Source organism: Triticum dicoccoides, chromosome 2B (assembly GCF_002162155.2).
Source record: "Triticum dicoccoides isolate Atlit2015 ecotype Zavitan chromosome 2B, WEW_v2.0, whole genome shotgun sequence".
Lineage (NCBI taxonomy): Eukaryota > Viridiplantae > Streptophyta > Magnoliopsida > Poales > Poaceae > Triticum > Triticum dicoccoides.
The window spans coordinates 603,864,841-603,884,307 of NC_041383.1; the positions used below are offsets into that span (position 1 = coordinate 603,864,841).

Genomic DNA, 19,467 nt, shown 5'->3' on the forward strand with positions numbered 1-19,467 from the left:
TAGACTTGTGGGCTTTAGGGTCCATGCGAGGCCCAAGTGTTGAGCCCGTGACGGACGCCTACATAAAGTGGAGGTGCGGCACACTCTTGCGGTCGATTGCTTCGGTGCTGTCACTAGGGTTTGCATGTGTTGCAAATAGCCACCTCCACTCGTCGCCGACTGTGTGATCGGATCTAGCAGTCCGCCGCATGGTGTTCCTCCTGCACGCGCGGATACCGTTAGAGGCGGTGCACTTGCGCCGCTCCAGCGAACTTGTACGTGGGATCGGACGACCGGCTGTTCGAGGGAGATCGGACGAGGAGGAGACGATCCACACGGACGCGCTGCCTCGACTCTACTTCCGCTGCACAGCACTGCGCGTCTAGTGGTAACTATCTGTGATCCATCTCCCGTAGCATGTTCTTGGTTGTTTTGCGTGTACGAATTTTTAATTTGCGGTCGACGCACCCTACCGTAGATCCCAACAGTATTCACTTTCTCTATCCTAAGCTTATTCAAAATAGTGCATATCACTTTGTTGGTGACATGGTGACTTAAAGTTGGATTGAAAAACCATTTTATGACTCAATGTTGACTAAAATGGATGACCTTCTGTCCTCGGAGCTAATCAAGTTGACTCTAATTGATTGGTTACCAAAACTAGCAGCCTACGTCGTAGTGTTACATTAGAAAAGCCTTTCAATCTCAAATTGTTGTACAATAGTCTTCTGACAAACTTATTCTATAGTCTGTTACTCAAATAACATCACATGAATAAAGTACATTGGTTCGTAAATTATGCAAAAGCTAGTTAGATACACAAAATTTTCATAAAAACACCAAGCTACCACAATACTTAAGGCTCAATGTTTTTGATCTTTAACTATACATTCTAAATTTTCCCATTATCATTTAAAAAACTTCCCATACTCCCTATTTTTGTTATAAGAAACAAGTAGGTTTTGATACTATCTAGTACTTCTATTTAATTATTCAAAATTTACTACTGTTGGAATGACTTAAAGGATAAACCTTGTTTAATGGATGAGATGGAATGGCAAGTTTGAGAGGTACACTTTTGAAGATATAGATGAGATCATGGGAAATGGTAAGATTGGTGGCTGATTGAGAATAATATTTGCACAACAACCCATACTAGTTCCGGGATAGTTTTTTCAATGACTCGGGTAATTTATTTAAGGGGGTCGAGATTCATAATGGAGAATTAAGATATACCAATTATCAACGGCAAGACCTAATTCTCACATCGACTAAGAACAAAAACTCTCCCACGAGTAACATGACAAGCAACGAGTAAACAACTTTGCCCATAAACATGCACACGAGCTATTGGTAGAGGCCATTTTGCGCTTCAATAGCTTCTACATGGGCGAGCCACCGGCACATCACATTTATGCTATAACATTGTAATTATGTACTTTTTGAAATGTATTTTTACAAAAAATGTTCAAATCAGCTTATAAAATAGATTTTTTCATACGCTATAAAAATGGGCAATTGTTCATTTACCATAATATAAATGTTAATAAATTTGAAACGAAATTTCGCTCATGTGTTACAAAATGCTCTTGCTCGCGGAAAATGCATTCTTGCCTCTTGAAAAAATAATTCGTACATTTGAAAAGAGTTGTTAATGCACATCTAAATATATTTTCGTATAGAAAAAACATTGTGGGTTTCACCCAAAAAGGAAAAAAGAGAAAAAAGGATGAAAAACATGACATGGAATTTTAAAATAAACTTAAATACAAATAAAAACACGTAAGGTAGCATAAAACTTGAAGAAAAAACAACAAAGAGAAACCAAAAAAGAAAAAAAAGAAGAAAAAAAGTAAATCCTAGATATTAGCTGGCATACTCCGCCCTTCAGATGCTTTGCCCACTAAGGCTATGTTCGGTTACTAGAGATTTGACCCCCTAGAGGATCCAGTCCACGAGGGTGTTGGGTTGACCCCGCACCGTCACCCATTCCCTGCAACAACGGAGGGATTAATTCCACGCATATGGAGGAGAGGTTGATTTCCTGGTCAAAAACCGCAGGGCTGCAAGGGGATTTGACATGGTTTCTAGCCCCGCCAGGTATAACCGAATGCATTGTATGAATCAAACATGGATAAGTTCCCGACCGCGACAATCCCGGCCGATCCACAGGGTTTTGACCCCCAATCCCGTCCGAGGGCGGGATCAACTGAACGAAGCCTTAGTGTGAATAGTATTCGCCCCTTTGAGCTAATTGGGTTGCACTTGTATGTAAAGAGAAGGAGAGGCACAGTGAGCGCTCGCCTCTAGCGACGTTGTAGTGGGCCAGCCCATTAGTTTCTACGAATGTTAGTTAAGTTGTCTCATTTTATTTCTTTGTTTTCATATTATTTTTATTTTCATTTACCTTTGTTTATATTTCAATGGATTTATTTTAAAACAAATTCATAACATATTTTAAAATGTTAATAAAATGTACATAATGTTTTTGATAATTCGTAACAAATGTATGTACTTTATCATTCAGAAAAATGTTCATGGTATTTAAATAATGTTCAGGCCTTTCAAAACAAATATTTGCAACATTTAAAAAAATATTACATATTTTTTGAAACATCATATCATTCAAAAGCAATTATGCGATTTAAAAATGTCATTAATTTTACAAAAAAATATTTGTAACATTTATAAAAATGGTTATAATATATAAAAATATTCATGTAAATTTTAAAGTGTTTCATAATATTCAAAAGCATGTCAACATGTATTTGAAAAATGTTAAACATGTGTACAATAAATGTAACTTGTATTTGAAAAAAATATTCATCATGTATCTAAAAACATATTTAGTGCATATAAAAATAATATTCAACATGTCTTAAGAAAATATTTTGTGTGCATACGAAAAATGTACATCGTTTACTAAGAAAATTTGACATGTATTTAAGAAAGTAAAAGGAAAAAAGAAAAACGGAAAAGAAAAAAACCAACGAAACTGCTAAAGAAACACATAGTAAGAATGAAGAAAAAGTCCTGCATGGGAGGTTCTAAAATTGATCCGAACCGATCCATAAAACCTTTCAAAACCAGTTCAGGAGCTATTAGTGGGTCGCCAGAGGTGAAACGAGGTTACGCCTCGCTTGCCATAAGCGACACATAGGCCTCGTGGAGCAAGGTTTTTATTTGCGAAAAAAGCAATGTCTATTGAAAACTGATTAAAATAACAATACCACGACCAAGGCTTTTTTGTGTAATGTTAAAAATCTAACGTCAGTTTTTTTAAGCATGAAAAATCTGGCGTCCCAAATGACAATTTGGTATCGCGAGTATGGCACATTTCTTCTCTGTTATGCGGGAATGGCAAATTCCTTCAGCAAGCATGGGAATTCCATGCCATGCACAGCTTTTTGCCAGGATTTACCATGTTTACTTAAGAAAATTACCATGGTCGCGGTATCATAATTTGCCATAACGTCAGATTTATTGTGCTTAAAAATCTAACATCAGATTTTGTTCAATTTGTATTAGGTCGCCTTTCGTACAAAGAAAAAAACTAATGTTATGGTTGTCCGCCTCTTCGGTTGCGGCAGTGCGTGCAAGTCGCTCATATATTCATTGCCATTTGCCCCGACCGACCGAGAGCCGAACCAAAGAGACAACCTAATAAAGTAGAAAACAGTCCACGGCGCCGCGGCACCGAGCGACCCCGCGGGAGTCCTTGGAAGAAGACGAAGCGGCGGCGGCGACGACCTAGGCAGACCGCTCGCTCGTATTGGAGCCTGGATGGCGTCCGGAGGCATTGCCCGCGGCCGCCTCGCCGAGGAGCGCAAGTCGTGGCGCAAGAACCACCCCCATGTGCGCGCCCGCACCACGACCTAGCTACTTCCTTTTTTGGCCAATTTTCTTTGTTTTTTCTCTGGATCTACGCAAGTGGTAATGGGGACACCGGGGCTTCTTGTCTATTTCAGGGCTTCGTGGCCAAGCCGGAGACCCTGCCGGATGGGTCCGTCAATCTCATGGTCTGGCGGTGCATCATCCCCGGCAAGCCAGGGGTAAGAAAATAGATACTGTGTCCTTTTTTACTCGCGCTGTACCGTGGTTTGCAATTGTAATAAATCTATGCTTCCTATTTATTTTCTCTGAACCTGCTCGTGGTTATATGGTTTGATTTTGTCACACATTGAAACTCGAGAAAAATCTCACCATGATTTTCTCAGAGTTTCTCTGAACCTCTTTGTGCTTCTTTACTAACAGAGGAGGGGTTTCAGACTTTCAGTAGGTGCAGGGTTTTGCAATCCTTGATATGCAGAACTCTTTCGACTAGCTGAACATTAGACGTTGGTAGCACAAAACCCTTGGCCCCTTCACTACTGCAAGTGGAACATTGCATATTGTTATTGAAAAAGCTGGGCATGAACGGACATTGTCATGCAAACATATTATATCATATCCTAATACAATCGAATCTGAGTTTGTTCTCTTGCATAAAAGAACCAAACCAATGATCCATCTTTCTTAATTTGATGCTTCATTGTAATGCTTTTGTTTTTTTATCTCTGCTACTGTATTATTTTCTTGCAGGATAAAACTTGATTTAATTTTACAGTCTTACGGATCAGTTTGCCAGTCCGTGTCCCCTTATCTGACCCGAATTATGATGATACGACAGTAACTATTTTAAGCTTATGATAGTGTTGGGCAATTGATCAACATATAAGGATGCATGTGAGGTGTCAGTAAATGTAGACACCATTTTAACTGTTTCTTATGTTAAAGTGTGCATAACATACATTAAGCCCATCAAGCAAATGATTGCACAATCCTGTCTCTGTTCGGTTGGCATAGTACTTTTATTGAAGGTTTAGCATGACCACCTTATCAGGACATAGCATTTCGATTGACCTTGTTTGGTTGTAACAAGGGCCCCATACAGGACAGAAGCATCACCAGATAATACCAAAGTCTGAATATGGAATGTTGCACTGCTGATTAATTTCTTTCGCCTTCTCGAAGATGAAACCAAATAAGCGGCACATCGAATATTCATTTCGCAAAAACATGTTTTAGATATTGAATCCTCTCTTGTAAACATTTTTAAATGTTATTCTCAAGGCCAGACTGACAATTTCGACAAAAATCTTGTAAGCTACAATTTACTTCAATATTCTGCTGTCTTTGTTTGTGATGCCCGCTTTTACTGCTTCACAAATCACAATTCAATAATGATGACCACGAGCCTACGACCTGTTTCATTCTAGTCATGCAAACAACCCTAATTGATGTTGGACTGTTCACCTCTATTGAACTACCATTGTTGATGGTCCTTTGTCGAATATGGGTGCATTAAGCCATACATTGAGTCTTTTGTCGATGAGAAAGACAAGATAGATCCCCATCCTGTGGGAACTGAATTGAACTTTTCCCTTAAGATCCCTATGAAATTCGAAACAGACACTTGGTGTATAAAATGCAGCACTGTAAGTCTGTAACTTATTCTTATCTGATACTTCTTCAGTTCTTTGTGTGTGAATAGTGTAGTACCACAATATTCTTTTACGACAGATTTGTGCGCTCTCGAGCCTCTCGTCCATGCCGTGTAGCTCAGCAAACTGATCTTTTCTAACCGCACTAACTTTGTTTTTCTGCAGACTGACTGGGAAGGTGGATATTACCCGCTCACTATGCAATTTGATGATAATTACCCAACCACCGCTCCTAGCTGCAGGTTCCCAGCAGGTTTCTTCCATATCAATGTCTACGATTCTGGAGCAGTATGCCTATCGATCCTGGGTGGTGTGAGTGTAGACTGACTGAAACTTTCCTTCCAGCATGTGTCTGCACCATGCCAATATCCCCGCTAATCTTTCATGACTTTCCTCATCCTTTTCAGGCATGGAAACCTTCAATTACAGTGAAGCAGGTTTTGGTAGGCATCCAGGAGTTGCTTGATGACCCAAATCCTAACTCATCCGCACAGCATCGATGCTATGAACTCTATAAAAAGGTTATCTTCCGTAACTAGAACTTGCATAACTTGATTGCACGTCTCCTTTAGTTTTAATACAGCTGTGCTCTCTTAACACGCCCTGTTTGTTTGTGTCTGCATTTGCAGGACATGCCAGAGTACAGGAACAAAGTCCGTGAGCAGGCCAAGCGCTACCCTTCACGCATGTAGCTAAGTGAACTTGCGTCGGCTAGGCTTTAGTACTTGCATAATATCAGTATATGCATTTTGGTGGAACTGAAGTCCAGAACTGCGCTGCGATGGGGCGTAGTTAGCGCAATGGTAGTGTATCTGTTGGAACTGCTGAACTGCACTTTTGAGTACATCTTCGCTAGGAATTGTTCCGGGCCTCGGTAGCTTATCTCAATGTAGTTTGGGTGAGCTTTGCTGACCCTTTTTTACTTTGTGATGAAAAGAGACGTCCTTTTCTTCCAAGTGATTCCTCCTACCTTGCCATTATTCATGCAAGAAAGATGGGCGCATCAGCCCAAATGATTGAAGTTAGGCGCGAGTTTACTACCACGCTGCTCTTCCTGGTTAAAATCCGCATCTGGGTTTTCCCCAAAGGAGAGATACAGAGGCTTCCGAACTCGATGTCGACCCATAAAGCCCGGGAAGTAAAAATAGCCTCTCGCTGCTGTGTCCAGCCTGCCTGCTGTGTTGCGTCTAGGGCTGCAAACGAGTCGAGTTTAAGCGAGTTGGATTAAGCTCAACTCAACTCATACTAAAATTCGAGCGAGCTCAAACTGGGTGAAGCTCAAGATCGAGCGCTAGAAAGTGGCTCATGCTCAGCTTGTAACGATCTCGAGTCGATCTCGAGCTAGTTTCAAGCTAAATAAGATGATATTTTTAACAATCGAAGGCAATTTTCAAACAAGATTGGCCACAACACAACATCAGAAACTATTATAGAATATTATTTTAATCGAAACGGTGATAATATATCTTTTTCAAGGTAGTTTGCTGTATTCTCTCAATGAAGACAAGTAACTAATAGCAAGAGATCCTTGATGAATTGCCAAGAGAAGAAAACAAAGTTGGATCTACTCCCAAACGTTGACAAAAATAGCAGGATATTTAACACGCAGCTAACCATGTACCAAATTAAGGTCTAATTTTTCTCCGTGCTTAATTAAGCTCCCTAGTTTGCTAGTGGATAAAATAAAGAGAAACCATACACCATATATATGATAGTAAATCATCCTATTTCCTTTTAATTTATACCAGGGTTATGTAATATAATTGTATTATATCGAGCTATGGAGCTGAAATCGAGCGAGCCATGGTTGGCTCAAGATCAACTTGTTTCTCGATCGAGCTACAAAAAGGTGCTCATACTCGACTCATTTCTTATTGAGTCAATCTCGAGATGAGCCAAACAATGAGTCGATCTCGAGCGGCTCATGAGCATCGAGCTTTTCTTGCAGCCCTAGTTGCGTCAATTAACAAGAGCACCTGATGAGGGGAGGACGATAGCGATAAGGAGAAGTGAATGATTTCGTGAGGACAGAAAGATAAAACATACATACTCCTCTGATGCATTGAATTCACTGTCTGATGTGCTGCTGCGGGTCAATTCGGTTCCGTGCTTCGGGTTCATGAGGCCAACTCCACCGCGCGATCCTATCCTGTCCGGCCCCGTCCGTTTGGGGTAAAACGGACAAACGAGGCGGTCCAGCGCGCGGGAGCAAACAGACTTTTGTCCGTTTTGTTTCCGTTTTCGACCCATCCACGGTCCAAGTTTATGCCGCTTTTGGGGCGAAACGGACAGCGCGCGGACGGGCGGGACGTGCGCGCTTGTCCGCCCCTGGCCCGCGTGTCGGTAACACAGAGCAAAACCCCCTCGCGGCCCCTTTGGCGCCATCCCCCCCTCCCCAAACCCTCCCACGTCCCGCCCGTCTCACTCCCTCTTCCGTCCATGGCCGACGCCCAGCCGAACTCCGGCGGGCTGGCCGTCGAGCGGCCTGGAATGGCCAAGAAGAAGAAGGGCAAGGCGTCAAGGAAGCCGCGGTCGGAGTGCACGTCGGAGGAGATCGCCAAGTTGGACGCGGAATCGGCGAAGAGGAGGAGCCGGAGGGCGGTTGCCAAGACCAACATCGCCGCGGCCAAGAGAGCCGCCGAGCGCGCTGCGATTAAGGCCGTGCGGCACAAGGCCGAGGTTGAGGAGAAGAAGGCCATCGTCAGCAAAGCGCACGCCATTCTCATGGCCGGCATTTGTCGCCCTCCCGGTTTCTCTGGAGGGGCCGTCGGTCCTGCGAGGACAGGGTCGTCGGCCGCCCGGCCTCCGCACTGCCAGTCGCTGACGTCGCGGACCACACCCTTGTCGCCCGGCTTTCCTCCGCCAAGGCACGACGGCCAGACCCGTTTCGGGGGGTCGCCGGACGTGAACGTGATCGCGCCGTCCACACCACGCCCCTCGGCCGTCATCGACCTCAATGTCACCCCTGGGTCCAGCAGCGGCGGGCGACCGTCCGTCGAGATGCATAGAAAGCAAGCACGACCGTCGTTTACTGGCACCATGCCGTCCCCCCGCGTCTTGTTCGACGGAATGCCAACCCCAACGGCACCGGTCGACGACCCCTACTACGACCAGTTCATGGAGGAAGTGATCTACGAGGGTGGCCATGCCCCTACCTTCGACCCCAAGGAGACCCAAAGTCAGGATGGCCGCGGCCAGTTCACTGCCGATGAAGAGGCCGATGACCGTGCTGACTACGACCATGGTGACTCGTGGCATGAAGACGATGACATCTATGTCGAAGGTGATGGTGATGAAGAAGAAAGCAATGACGTTGACATTAGTGGCGAGCCATTGTTCATTGACGAGTTGACACAAAGAGCGGAAGCACAAAAGAAGAGGAAGAGCATTCGCACGGGTTCAAACACACAAGATGAGGACAAGTTGATTTGCCAAGCTTGGATGGAGATTAGCCAAGATCCAAGGACCGGCGCGCAACAAAAGGGTATTGTTTTTTGGACGAGAGTCCACAAAATATTCCATGAAAGGAAGTTGTTTGAGCCCTACCAATTTGAAAGCAACCGCGGCGGCGGCTCGATTCAAAAGAGATGGTTGTTCATCCAACAAGAGTGCAACAAGTATCAAACCGCATTTGAGAGCGTTCAAGCACGGCCCGTGAGTGGTACCGGCGTTGGAGACATGGTATGCTCTCCTTCTTTTGCCCTTTCCTTGCTACAGCCATGACACTTCGGCCTTGTACATGTTTGCATGGTCACTTGTTGTTCATACGGTGTAGGCATTTTAATCTTTGGAGGCATTCAAGGCCCGGCACAATGACAAGCCGTTCACTCTTACACATTGTTGGACTATGATCAACAATTACCCTAAGTTCAAGGATCAATACCGTAAACTTCAAAGGAAGAGAGGCCTGAAGACGGCCAAGTTCGCCGGAGGTGTAGATGGCGAGGCGTTGAAGAGGCCGAGGGCAAGACCAACTCCAAGGTTGATGACATTCGTGATGCCTCATCCATGGCATTGCATGACACTTTGCATGGCATGATGTCGCAAAAGGATGTGAGGGACGAGAAGAAGCGGCAAAGCAAAGACGAGCAAATGAAGCAATACCTAGAGCTTCAAATGAAGAAGCTTGAGATGGAGGAGGCGGCCAAGAGAAGGAAGCTTGAGATGGAGGAAGCGGCCCGGCAGAGGCAGCTCGACATGGAGGAGGCGGCCCGGCAAAGGCAGCTCGACATCGAGGCCGAGAACGTCAAGGCCAGGCAAAGGCAGCTCGACATCGAGGCCACCAATGCCGCCACCAAAGCGAAGGAGGTGGCCCTCGCGATCATGAGCGTGGACTTGTCGAAGATGAGCGAGAAGACGAGGGCCTGGTTCGAGGCCAGGCAGAAGGAGATGCTCGACGCCGACGGCCTGAACTAGGTCGTCCGATCGGCCGTGGCCGTTCTTTTTTGGAGGCTGGCATGGGTGCCGCCGCCCGCTGGGCCGCTGGCCGTGTGCCGGCGAGAAAAACATTCATTTTGAAGGCCGGCTGTGTTGCCGGCCGCTGGCTGCTGGCGAGGACAACCATTCATTTTGGAGGCTGGCTGTGTTGCCGGCCGCTGGCTTTGTTGCCGGCTTGCGTGCTGAACTAGGGCCGTAGGGGCTTGGCATTTGAAACGTTTCTCTTTTTATTTAAAATGGACGCGGACAGAATGGGGTAAAGGATGCGGCCGCGCGCTGGACGCACGGCCACCGCATCCCAGGACAGACCCGGACACGATCCCATCCCCCTGTCCAAATGGACAGAATTCTGACAAAACGGACGCAGGGCCGGCCCTGAGGGGGGGCAGGGGGGGGCGACCGCCCCGGGCCCCCGATGGTCAAGGGGCCCCTCGAGGCACGCACGTAGGCAAGGGCCCTTGCCCAGCGAGGCACCAATGCCAGGGACGCAGGGATCGCGCAGAATCAGCGGCCTAATTTCCTTCAATCTCGCACACAAGTCACGCGTGCAAACGCAGCTTTCCTTCTTCTATACCATGGATATTCTCCCCAACTAGTAGTTCTGTAGGTGTACGTCGTCATATACAGACGTACTCTATTCACCCTTCCAAATTTAGATCTTTATTCCATATCCCAAACCCTGATCTCGCTCTTCGTGTTTCTCTCGCCGGCAGCGAACACTGAATCGATAGGTTGCTCAAGGCCGAGGCGATCCTGTTCTGGGCCCCGATCGCCGGAAATGAATGCACACTTGAGCGCCTCCCGCCAGAGCCAGGCACCAGTCCACTTTCCGTCATCGTCGAGCGCCCGTCGTCGGATCACCCACGCTGATCCAATCCAACCGATCTTAGGTACATCATATCACCGCTTCTCATTTATACTGCTAACTAACTAATGTAGTTTTCTATACACGATGCATATCTTCCGTCATTCCATCTATAAAATATTCTTTTTGGGTTTGTCTAAGAATCTGTTCATACCGTTTTATATTTGGGTATAATAATTAAAATCGAAATATAACGCGACGTCTGTACTACATGCTAATTATAGACCTCACAAGAGATCAAGTTGCGGTGGCAACTATATGAGCGAAAGCGAGTTATAAATCACATATCTACTATTATTGTTATAATAATTTTTCTATATTATATTTTTTAGAGAATTTTTTTCTATATTATATAAGGGGCCCCGAGTTTTTGTTTCGCCCCGGGCCCCCAAAATCTCAAGACCGGCCCTGAACAGACGTCCGTTTGGGGGCGCGCGGTGGAGTTGGCCTCACGGACGGGAGCTGTCCGTCCGGGCGCAAGTTGCGGGGGCACGCAAGCGCGCATGTGCTGGTGCATCTCAGTGTGTGGACACGGGCTGCCCTCTTCTCTTTGCAGTTCAGGGTAAGAGCGAAGTATGGTCCGAGATATTGCATAGGAAATGAATCTACCAGCCAATCAATGCAAAACAGGACGTCTGAATTTAACCTTGTTTTTCTCTTTTCTTCTTCTGAAAGGGGCAGAGGAGTGGGAAGGCCTACTGCTTGACCTGCGACGTGCTAAATTGATCAGAACTAATGAGTTTACGGCATTATTAGCTGCCGGTATAACTTACTTTGAGCTTAACCACATACTCCTACTTGATTGTTGTGTATGAAACTATGAAAGCACAATCCTGGCAGATACTCTTCTTTTTTGCTTGAGTTCTGGTGAGAATCTTTAAGGTAGCTACTGGAAATAAGGCAAGGGGGTACTGGGTGGTGCCTTTCCAAGTTTCCAAATTCTGCGAGGCATTTCCTGAAGAGTGTGCATGGGATCATCTTCTGGGCACCTTTTGTATAAGCTAATTCCTGCCAAACAGCTCCACGCTAAGCGAGACCTTGATCGCTTCGCCTCATCATTAGCATGCTATTTCCAGGAAACCAGAACATAGATCCCAGACTTATGTTCGTTAGATTTACCAGGAGGACCTTTTCTCCGTTCATTTCAGGTGTGAGGTGGTAGCATGGCTGTAGTAAAGTTTGCACCCCCTTTTCTTAGGTCTATTTCTGCTCAGGTATTGGCCTGGCTGGTCTGTGTGATTTGGGCCATCCGTGCAACTTGTCAAACATATTACTATGTCAGTCCTGCCTTATCATCTCCCGTGGGCCATCTTGCAAATGTAAAAGGAACATTGCATAGTGGTGGAGCCTACCAACTAGTGGCTGCACTATACGGAGTAGTACTGTTTTAGACGAGGGGAAGACAGCTTCCGACGAAATCGGAGGAGAGAATCGTCTGTGAGCAAGCTACTAAGCAGGTTTTTTTTTCTTTTCGAAACCGAAGCAGAAATTTACGAGTAGTACGTACTAGGGAGAGACTCTTTCCAAAGCACCGGCCGTCTAGGAATAGTTATTCGAGCTTCTCGATCAAATGGCTGGTTGACGCCGTCGACGAACGGTAGAATATCCTTCCCGTGTCCAGATCACTCTCACTGGACCAATTCCTAATTCCTACCGGTACTTGTTCTGCCAATGGAAACGAGTCTTCCATTGGACCCTCCTGCGACCTGCCCGATTCGAGCCTCGTCGCTTCCGCCCCCCTTCGCTTCTTCTTTTCCAGGTTCCATTCCACTTTTGATTAACCGGACTAGGCGTCGACGAATCCAGCGATGCCCGCCACAAGATGCTCCGCTCCACTTTCCAGTCTCCGGTGTGCATGCGGCGTCACCATGGCGGCTGCGTTTGGGCGGGAAGAATATTATCACTCGCAGTCGCGGCCACGGTCCAGGAAGCAGCCGACGGTCGAATACAAGCAGGCGCGTGCTTGATGAGAAACGTACTCTACGTGAGTAACGTGACGGCACACTACGTCGTCCGAATACAAGCAAAGGCTGTGTGGTTTTCTCTGGGTCCACACCTTTAATGCTCGAACCGTACACTGACGGGGACTGCTCGAAGCTCGCGCGACACTTGTGTGTTGGTTGTGTGTGTGTGTACCAGCTCACCGGCGGCAGAGGCCACTCGATGGAGCTGGGCGATGGCCAGTTGCCGTTGCTTCGCTTGCGCTGCCCCGGGCCCTGTTGCGGCGGCCAAGTTGGGTTCGATGTTGCCTATACATAAGGCTCGTCCGTTTCGACCATTATAGTAGTGGTACTTTCCCTGCTAATTAAAACTACACAGCCTTTTTCTCCATGGATAGATGTGATGCTTCCACGGCCAGGGAGGGCCAGCATCCACTTGAGTCGATCTGACATGTTTTCCTTTCTCGGCGCCTAGGAATGGGGGTCGTCAGATCAACCAAGGGCGGCGTAACCGGACGGCTCCAGAGTGGTGACATCAAGGCAAGTGCAGAAGAGTCAGAAAGTGTTTTCACGCATTCAGTGGTGTATTTCAGCACCATCAGCAGATTCAACACAGTTAAAAAAAGACGCGGATAACCACCACACGTGTGACATTCAGGGGGTGCCGCACGCCCCGTGTGGCATAGACACGAATCAGCCCGCACGACGGCGTCCGGGCGCTCCCATCCGCAGCCCGCACGTCTGGTGAGTGGCGGATCGCCCGCACGTCCGGGCGAGCGAACCCGCTGCCCGCACAACCTCGCGCACCCATCGGCCGAACCCTCGCGTTCGATCCAAATTGCCACTGCCCGTCGTTGTCTGCAACCTCTGCATCAGCAGATCTTCCCATACCTCCGTCGGCTTCCTTCTCTAGTTGCCATGGCAACCAGATCAGATCCCTAGCGCCCACACCCCCCATCGACGGAAAAAGACGGCAACAAGCTCACAGGTCAGAAAACCTGTCTCCTCCTCCTTCCCCAAATCCCACCCCACTCCCCCCACCCCGCAATAGATTGCCCATGTAGATGGCGACCGGATCCACAGTTCCGGCCGCTCCTGTTTATTCTCCTCTGCCCTCCAACGATCGCAAATTTGCCATGTTCTATCATGGATCTGATATAAGAAATTAGGTTCCAGATGCTATCAGCGGGAGTTTGGAAAAGGATGTTTGAGATTCACTAAGAACAGGGAAGACACAGAGCAATTTGGGGCAGGTCATATGAAGTGAAAAAATATTTGCCACCTACCTATGTCGTCACTTGCCACCTATCTATGTCGTCAGTTGCCATCATATTATATTGTCAGTTACCATCGGTTCAACAAAGTAGTTGCCATCCATATTGTAGAAAGAGGATGAACATGCATGCCCTATCGTATGAAAAAATGCATGCCTACGATGATTCCTACTTGCCATGCTTTAATAGTTGTTTACGACATAAATGTGATAAGATTGCCATGTTTCCTTTTATGTGCAAATATCAAACAAATGGAATTCAAAAAACCGAGTAATGATGCGTTCTTATTCGTGCAGTGACCGAAAACACAGTGTGAAAAGCAGAGAAAAATGATTCACGAAGACATGGCTGATCCTTGGTTTTCTGGAAGGCCGCAAGCGTCGTTTTGGGATGCAACAGAGTACAGTCAACTCATTTCTACATGACCATTACTGCCACTACTAGACCAATACACAAGCTTAGGTACGATGCATGATCAAAAAAGGACAGTTGACATGTTTGTGGACTTCAAAATGGTATTCTACTTATGTAGTACTATGACGTTGTTTGCAGGTTCTTATAACATGAACACACAGGCAGGGGTATCGTGGCAAGTTGGAACACGAGGGAATATCGATGATATATATACAGGAAACCAACTTCATGTAGAAAATGTGGCAAATCAAGGTAATGAAATAAAAAAATAGCATATCCATGTGGCGAATATAACTTGCAAAGGATGGCAAGACTTGCGAGTATTTTGCAAAAACACAGGACCATCATGCAGCACGTGGCGACAAGTGGCAATCGGATACCTGCCATCAACGTCTTACGGAGGTGAGACATATGAAACTAATTTTGCGAATAGTGTATCAAGAAAGGAAACTAGATGACATTGGTGCTTGCATGGTGTGACGATAAAATGAAGAAAAAGATGGCAACTCAAATTTGTAGTTAGAAATGAAGAAAATGATGCAAAGTGCAAATGACAAGCATACACAGCTGTATTTGCCAAATGTAGACAAATGTGTGGGTAGTTTCCATGTCTCAACAACTACATTTGCCATGTCTAAACAACTGCAGTTACCATGTCTAAACAACTACAGTTGCCATGATTGAATAACTACATATGCCATGTTTTAAAAAGCTACAGTTGCCATGCCTGACCCAAAACAGTTGGTCAATCCTTGTCAATTGTAGTTGCCTTCCTAGGTGGACTATGTATGACATGATTTCAAAGTTAACTTCCACATGATCGTAGGTTATTATGATGCAACCACACCAGCAAATGTCTTGTGGCAAGCTTCACCATTGCAGGCCGTCGGTAATGCAGATACAGCGCACCAAATTGAAGTGTCACACCAACTTCAATTATCACATGTGGCACGTCAAGGTAAAATATCTGAACCAAGAAAACATCATGCATTTGCTTTGTGCAAAAACATTAGGAACGGTTCATTTGTCATGGCGGGGGTGGCAAAATGCCACCAAGTGAATATGACCATTAGTAATCTATGATCATCTGGTCTGTGTGTATTTGCTATTTTTGATTATCTGTATTTGCCATTTGTGATTATCTGCATTTGCCATGTAGGATCATATCTAGAATGCAAGTTTTGATGTTGAGATGTTGGTTGCCATGACCTGGCAACTGCAACTGCCATATTAGGTCAACTACAGCTGCCATGGCTAGAGAACTGCAGTTGCCCTGCATGGCAAAATGCAGATGCTCAAGAATTGCATATATATGAATGATATCATGCCAAAAAAAATGATAGGTTCCAGTTGCCATGATTTCAAAGATGCACATTCCAACACTTTATACATGTAAAGTTATACAGCTGCAGTTGTGTACAATGTTTCAGATGCAGTTGCCATGAACAAAATCAGATGCAGTTGCCATTCAAGCAATACTGCTTACACACGTACCTGATTTTTTTGCAGGAGCTTCAACTACAATCAACACTGGCAAAGGAACATCTGCTGTGGGAACCTTAGAGCACACAAAAGGAGCATTCCACGAGCAAGTCACCGATGCTGCCACAAACAATGCGGAATCAGTGTCAGAAATGGCAATCATTGCAGCAATGCCGACAAGCATGCCTCTGCACACCAGCACAAGCAACACTCAAGCAGATGAAATAACCACCATTATTGAAGTAAATGCTGAAATTGATGACGAAGCGCAAGGGGAAGAAGAAGATGGACAATCAGAAATCATGATACCTCAACCACCATATCTTGGACAGAGATTTGATACTTTTGAAGATGCCAAGGAGTACTACCGGAGATATGCGATGTTCCATGGATTTGCGGTGAACACAGAATACCATAGGAAAATTAAAAAACTAACGAGTACAACAGAGGTGAGATAAGGTGCTACAAGGCACGGAAGAACAAGAAAGGAAAAGGTGTTGTGCTTGTCATGCCGGAACGAAAGAGAGGTATCATTCTCAAAATGGGATGCCCTATCCGGTTGAAGCTAAACACAAATGGAGCATGGTGGGTGGTCACCGAATATTTCGAAGAACACAACCACGACCTCATAAAGAAGTTTAACCTAGTAAAATTTCTGAGCGCCCACAGAGGATTTAGTCCCATCGAGAAGAAATTCATAAGGTTGCTACATGATTAACATTGGTCCATTAAGAATGGTCCAAATACTGTCACTGATGCACAACGAAGATGGGAGCCTGAGTAGCATGCCCTACATACCAGCAGACGTCAAAAACCTAAAGGCAAAGTACCATAGAGAGAGCAGGTTGGCTGATAGAGAAGCCACGATAGCCTACTTCAAAGAGAAAGCAAAAGCAGATAGCGATTTCTTCTACAGGATAAGGTTGGATGATGAGGACCGTGTCAGAAACATGTATTGGGTGGATGGTGCTGCAAGAAGAGCCTACAAACATTTCCGTGATTGCATATTGTTCGACACAACATATCTCACGAATATGTACAAGATGCCATGTGCTCCATTCATAGGAATAAACAACCACAATCAGTCCTTGCAGTTCGGTTGCGATCTTGTTCGGAACGAAGATACCGATGGTTACACTTGGTTGTTCAAAACCTTCTTGGAGTGCATGGATGGACTAGATCCGATGAACATAATAACGGACCAGGATTTTAGCATGCACGCAGGCATAGAGGAGGTCTTTCCATTGGCAGTGCACAGGCACTACAAGTGGCATATTATTAAGAAGGCTGAAGAGACGCTAGGACCATTCTTCGCTGACCGTCTAGAGCTGTAGAAGGCATTCGAGTTGTGTGTGGACCACAACTTGACGGTGGAGGAGTTTGAACGGAGCTGGACGACTATGATTGAAACGCACCAAGTCCAAGACAACGAGACACTAAAAAGCTTGTGGGAGAAGCGAATGTACTGGGTGCCGGCCTACTTCATGCAGTGCTTCTTCCCATTTCTGCAGACTACACAACGCAGCGAAGGGTTCAATGCTGTTTTGAAGTGTTACGTGAGCCCTGGAAACTCATTGCTGCAGTTTTCCAAGCAGTATTTAGCTTTGCAACAAAAAATACTGGGATCTGAGCTACATCAAGAAGCAAATACCGCACTCAAGCAGCCTAAATTGCTAACATACTTACCGATGGAGAGGCATATGAGCAAGATATACACCAGCAAGATGTTTAACAAGTAAGCGATTGATCTTACGATCTTATTTGCCATGTACATTCAACATTGAAAAATGATTAAACAAAAGTAAATAAATATGTTTGCCATATCTGGTGATTTGAAGCTGACATTTGTAGTCAACACATGAATGCAAAACAAAAATAAAAAAACTATGTAGTTGCAAAAACAAATATTAGCTGTTGCTTGTTGTGAAACAAAGTATAACTACCACTTTGAATGTGCTGTGGGTGCCATGTGGGATGTAGTTTAATTGCCATGTATGATGCAAGCTTTATTTTCACATGGCAAATGCATTGAGAGCAGCATGATTCAGTTGTAGTACCATTAAAGTTGTTGCCATCTTTTGACATGCTGATTGTGTGAAAGACACTAGTTGCCATGTGAAATAAACTGCAGTTGCCATGTGAAATACAATGCAATTTCCATGTGAACTAACTGCAGTTGCCATGTGAACTAAACTACATTTGCCATGCGAAAGAAACTGCATTTGCCATGTTAATACTCTGCAGTTTCCATGTGGAAAACAATCATTACAAATAAGTTGTGTGGAAAATAAAAGCTTTCTTTGCCATCTTTGATTTCAATACGTTTGCTATGTGGTGACCTACATCAACAAAATGTGCTAAAAAGGATATATTAATTTAACGAGCACAAAACATGCAGATTCCAGGAAGAAATAAAGCAGGCCAGCATGTACACAGATTACGAGGTTGATGAACAAACCTTCAAGGTGTGTACTCTCATGGGCATGTCCGATTCAGAACCTGAAGACTCGGACAAGGGACGAAACTACTTTGTTAAGGCCTCAATAACCGAAGGTGAATACTATTGTCAATGCTGCAAATACGAATGAGACGGGATTGTGTGCTGCCACATACTCAAAGTAATGGACATGTACGCGGTCACGCAATTGCCCCGCCATTTCATACGACGGTGGTGGACTTGGGACGCTCATGATGCATTGGGGCCACAAACATCAACTACAATTTTGGCTGTACATGATGAGAGACCAGAGGAAACCATGGAGTTCATTAGGCACATTGTATTGTCAAGGAACTATGCTGAGCTAATAGATGAAGCATGCAAAAGTGATGAGACAGCCAGGGTGGCAAAAAAGCACAGGAAGGCCCTGAAAAGAGAGCTTGATGAGATCAAGAAGAGAAAGGCTGAAGAAGCCTTGCATCGGTTCCCCCGCACCTCAAGTGTGCTTTCGTCCACGGGTCCATCCTCTGAAAACTCGGAGGTAGGTTCTGGAACAGCAAGCACGCAGACTCAAGTCAGGAATCCACCCCATTCCGTCACAAAAGGCCGACCGAAAGAGATACGGTACAAATCGGGGTTGGAAATTGAAGCAAAGCACAAGAAGGCAAAGAAAGGGGCGGGCAATCCATAAAGCAATTGCGCAGGATTGTAACATGGATGTTGATGACAATTTTGTAACGGATAGATGATCAAGGTTTAAAAAATGTGAGAGTGAATGTTGGTGGACAACAGAAATTTGAAAAAATGCCATGTATGCACAACTAAAATTGTCGTGTAGTTGCTACTAAATCTGCCATGCAACCTGCACTGAATCTGCCATGTAGTTGCTACTGAAACTGGCATTGCGTATTTTACCATTTTTCAGCCCACGCATTTTTTGTTTCACACTTATTCAATTGTATAGATACCCTATACAAACTAGTTGAAATGACAACATGCAAAAACACGAGAGATAACAGTTGCTACTGAAACAACCGTGCTGACCGAAAACAGTTATCAAATGCAAAAACCCGAAAAAGAAATGAAGTGATTACTTGCGCTAACCGTGCGTGCTCAACTATATTTGTCGTGTTTCAGCCATCATAAACACACTCAA

The 19,467-nt window shown here is 45.2% G+C and overlaps 1 protein-coding gene and 1 pseudogene across 1 annotated transcript; both read left to right on the forward strand.

The window, feature by feature from the left end:
• The first annotated feature begins 3,632 nt into the window (after positions 1 to 3,632).
• Positions 3,633 to 6,384, forward strand: LOC119368100 (SUMO-conjugating enzyme SCE1-like). Its single transcript, XM_037633448.1, has 5 exons — positions 3,633 to 3,834; positions 3,948 to 4,031; positions 5,628 to 5,774; positions 5,870 to 5,983; positions 6,092 to 6,384. Exons 1-5 carry the CDS (start codon positions 3,763 to 3,765, stop codon positions 6,152 to 6,154), a joined length of 480 nt encoding a protein of 159 aa, XP_037489345.1. The 5' UTR covers positions 3,633 to 3,762; the 3' UTR covers positions 6,155 to 6,384.
• A 2,117-nt stretch (positions 6,385 to 8,501) lies between these two features.
• Positions 8,502 to 19,002, forward strand: LOC119361043 (annotated as a pseudogene).
• Positions 19,003 to 19,467: the final 465 nt, after the last annotated feature.

What these genes read in the sequence shown, in the direction of transcription:
- LOC119368100 (XM_037633448.1), top strand. Translation starts at nt 3,763, where the DNA reads ATGGCGTCCGGAGGCATTGCCCGCGGCCGCCTCGCCGAGGAGCGCAAG. An exon ending in TCATCCCCGGCAAGCCAGGG is followed by an intron (nt 4,032 to 5,627) that starts GTAAGAAAATAG and finishes GTTTTTCTGCAG; the next exon opens with ACTGACTGGGAAGGTGGATA. An exon ending in GCTATGAACTCTATAAAAAG is followed by an intron (nt 5,984 to 6,091) that starts GTTATCTTCCGT and finishes CTGCATTTGCAG; the next exon opens with GACATGCCAGAGTACAGGAA.